The sequence below is a fragment of the Lontra canadensis genome, unplaced genomic scaffold (assembly GCF_010015895.1).
Source record: "Lontra canadensis isolate GAN:19392208 unplaced genomic scaffold, GSC_riverotter_1.0 scaffold11, whole genome shotgun sequence".
Lineage (NCBI taxonomy): Eukaryota > Metazoa > Chordata > Mammalia > Carnivora > Mustelidae > Lontra > Lontra canadensis.
The window spans coordinates 28,008,732-28,011,146 of NW_022631005.1; the positions used below are offsets into that span (position 1 = coordinate 28,008,732).

General features: G+C 51.5%; 1 protein-coding gene across 1 annotated transcript; it reads right to left on the bottom strand.

Moving 5' to 3' along the window:
- Nucleotides 1–523: 523 nt before the first annotated feature.
- Nucleotides 524–2,255, bottom strand: LOC116866916 (tRNA-splicing ligase RtcB homolog). The gene is given in 2 exon segments (XM_032856194.1): nucleotides 524–1,474; nucleotides 1,477–2,255. Coding segments are annotated over 2 exon segments (1,518 nt in total). The 5' UTR covers nucleotides 2,236–2,255; the 3' UTR covers nucleotides 524–715.
- Nucleotides 2,256–2,415: the final 160 nt, after the last annotated feature.

Below are 2,415 nucleotides of genomic sequence, written 5' to 3' on the forward strand. Positions count from 1 at the left end.
TGCAGGTTTGCCACCACTGCTGTGCAAGACCTCACCCCGGAACAGTTTACCAGACCAGGCCTACTTAACGACAGCTCCCCACAGGCGCCTTGTGCAGGTACGGCAGGACTCTGCCTCATATCTAGGATGAGCAAAGAAGTCAGTCTATGGAAAATTACTCTGAGCCCCTATTCCTACACCTCCGTACATGTTCCCTCCTCAACGTGTCCCACTATCCATTCATCTCCCATCTGGAAAGGACGCCGTGGGTGTTTTCCAAGTGAGAGTGGTGGTCAGGGTTTTGCTGGGTTCAGGGGAAGGGGATGGATGGGTGGGTGAATGGACAAACTGACAAAAGGAGGAGGGAAAGGAAACATTTGAAAACCTTATTTACTAGAATGCTCTCCATGACTCAGAATATAAACAGGGCTTGCTGGCACGAACTTCGTTCTGCTGGCTACACACTTCTATGACTGAGTGAGGCAGCATCTTGATCTATACCCACCCCCAATATGAAAACCTGGGGGACAATCAGGAAGGACAGTGGGACTCCTCCTGGAAGGTAATGTTACAGGCCTGGCTTCCGAGAGCAGCAGCCGCCTGCCAATGCCTTGGGAGCGGGCAGTTGTAGATGTGCACTTGGGAGCCTGCGGGTCTGGAGTCTGATGTCTGAGGAGCGTTTCCATCCACCTCCATCCCATGAGGGGCAGTGGCGCTGGCGGCTGCAGTCAGCGTTCTATCCTTTGATGACTGCAATCGGTCTCAGCTTAATGGCCTTCTTGCTGATTCCAGCATCGTGGCAGGTGTTCACCACGTCCGTCACATTCTTATACGACTCAGGGGCCTCTTCCATAACCAGTTTGGGTGACGCAACACGGATTGCGATTCCCATATCTGCCAGTTTGTCCAAGACATCCTGGAAATCTAAATTACGATGAGACTTTTCCCGGGACAATGCACGGCCCACTCCATGACAAGTTGTTCCAAAGGTCTCAGTCATGCCCTGTTCAGTGCCGGTAAGAACGTAACTACAGGTGCCCATGGTGCCGCCAATGAGCACTGGTTGTCCGGTGAGTTGGTAGTCGACAGCGATGAGGGGATGGTGAGGAGGGAAAGCTCGGGTGGATCCCTTCCTGTGAACCAACAGCGTCCGTTCCTTTCCATCCACCACATGCTGCTCTACTTTGGCAATGTTGTGAGAAACGTCATAGATCACATGCAGGTCCAAGTTGTCAGGGGTTGTGTTGAAGACCTTGGCAAAAGCCTGACAGGTTAGGAACGTCATGGAGGAGCGGTTGACCCAGGCGTAGTTCCCAGCAGCTGCCATGCCCTTCAGGTAGTCCTGACCCTCTGGGGAAGCGATCCGCGCACAAGCCAACTGCCGGTCGTTGACTATAATCTTGTCTCTCTTCATGGCTTTTTCCATAGCTACCAGTGCATCTGTGGCTACTTGGTGGCCCAAGCCTCTGCTTCCACTGTGGATCATCACACACACACCTGTCCCTTATGGTCGATGCCCATTTTCTTAGCTGCATACTCATTGAAATTCTCATCCACAACCTGGATTTCTGCATAGTGGTTGCCTGCTCCCAGGGTCCCCAACTGAGGGAGACCTCTCTTCTTAGCCCTTTCGGAGACCTTGTTGGGGTCGGCCTGCAACATCCTTCCATACTCCTCACAGTGCTCCTTGTCCTCAGACCAGGCATAGCCTTCCCTCAGGGACCAGTCCACTCCCATCTCCAAGGCCTCCTCCAAGTCTTTGGCACTCATGGGGATGACCCCTTTTGATCCTACGCCGACAGGAATGTGGTCGAACATAGCCTGGGCAAGCTGCTCCTTCACAGGCTGGACATCACTTTCGTCTAAATTGGTTCTTAGCAAGCGCACACCACAGTTGATGTCAAAGCCGACGCCACCTGGGGACACCACCACTTCAGGGTCATTCATATCAAAGGCTTCCATATTCCCAATAGCAAACCCATAACCTGAATGGACATCAGGAAGTCCAATAGATCGATGAACAATCCCAGGCAGGGCTGCCACATTGCCAATTTGCTTCATGGCTGGCAGGAAGCCACCAACACCACCACCCCGACAGGCATTCCTTAATTCCTCAAACATTAATTTTTCCAGAGCATCATTCACATAGAAAACTCCTTCAACCTGCATGTTAGGCACGAAGCCCTTCTTGATTCTCCAGCAGTTTTTATTGATCTTTTCCAAGAACTGCAGCTCATCATTATAGCTGCGACTCATGGCGGCGACAACGGTGGCGAAAACTCTCCATTTTGTTTTATGGATCTAATATCCTCTCTCATCATGCTTTTTTAAAAAATTTACTTACTTGAGAGAGTGAGAGTAAGAGTGAGCATGATCTGGCTGAGGTACAGAGGGAGAGGGAGAAGCAGACCCCTCTCTGAGGAGGGAGCACAACAT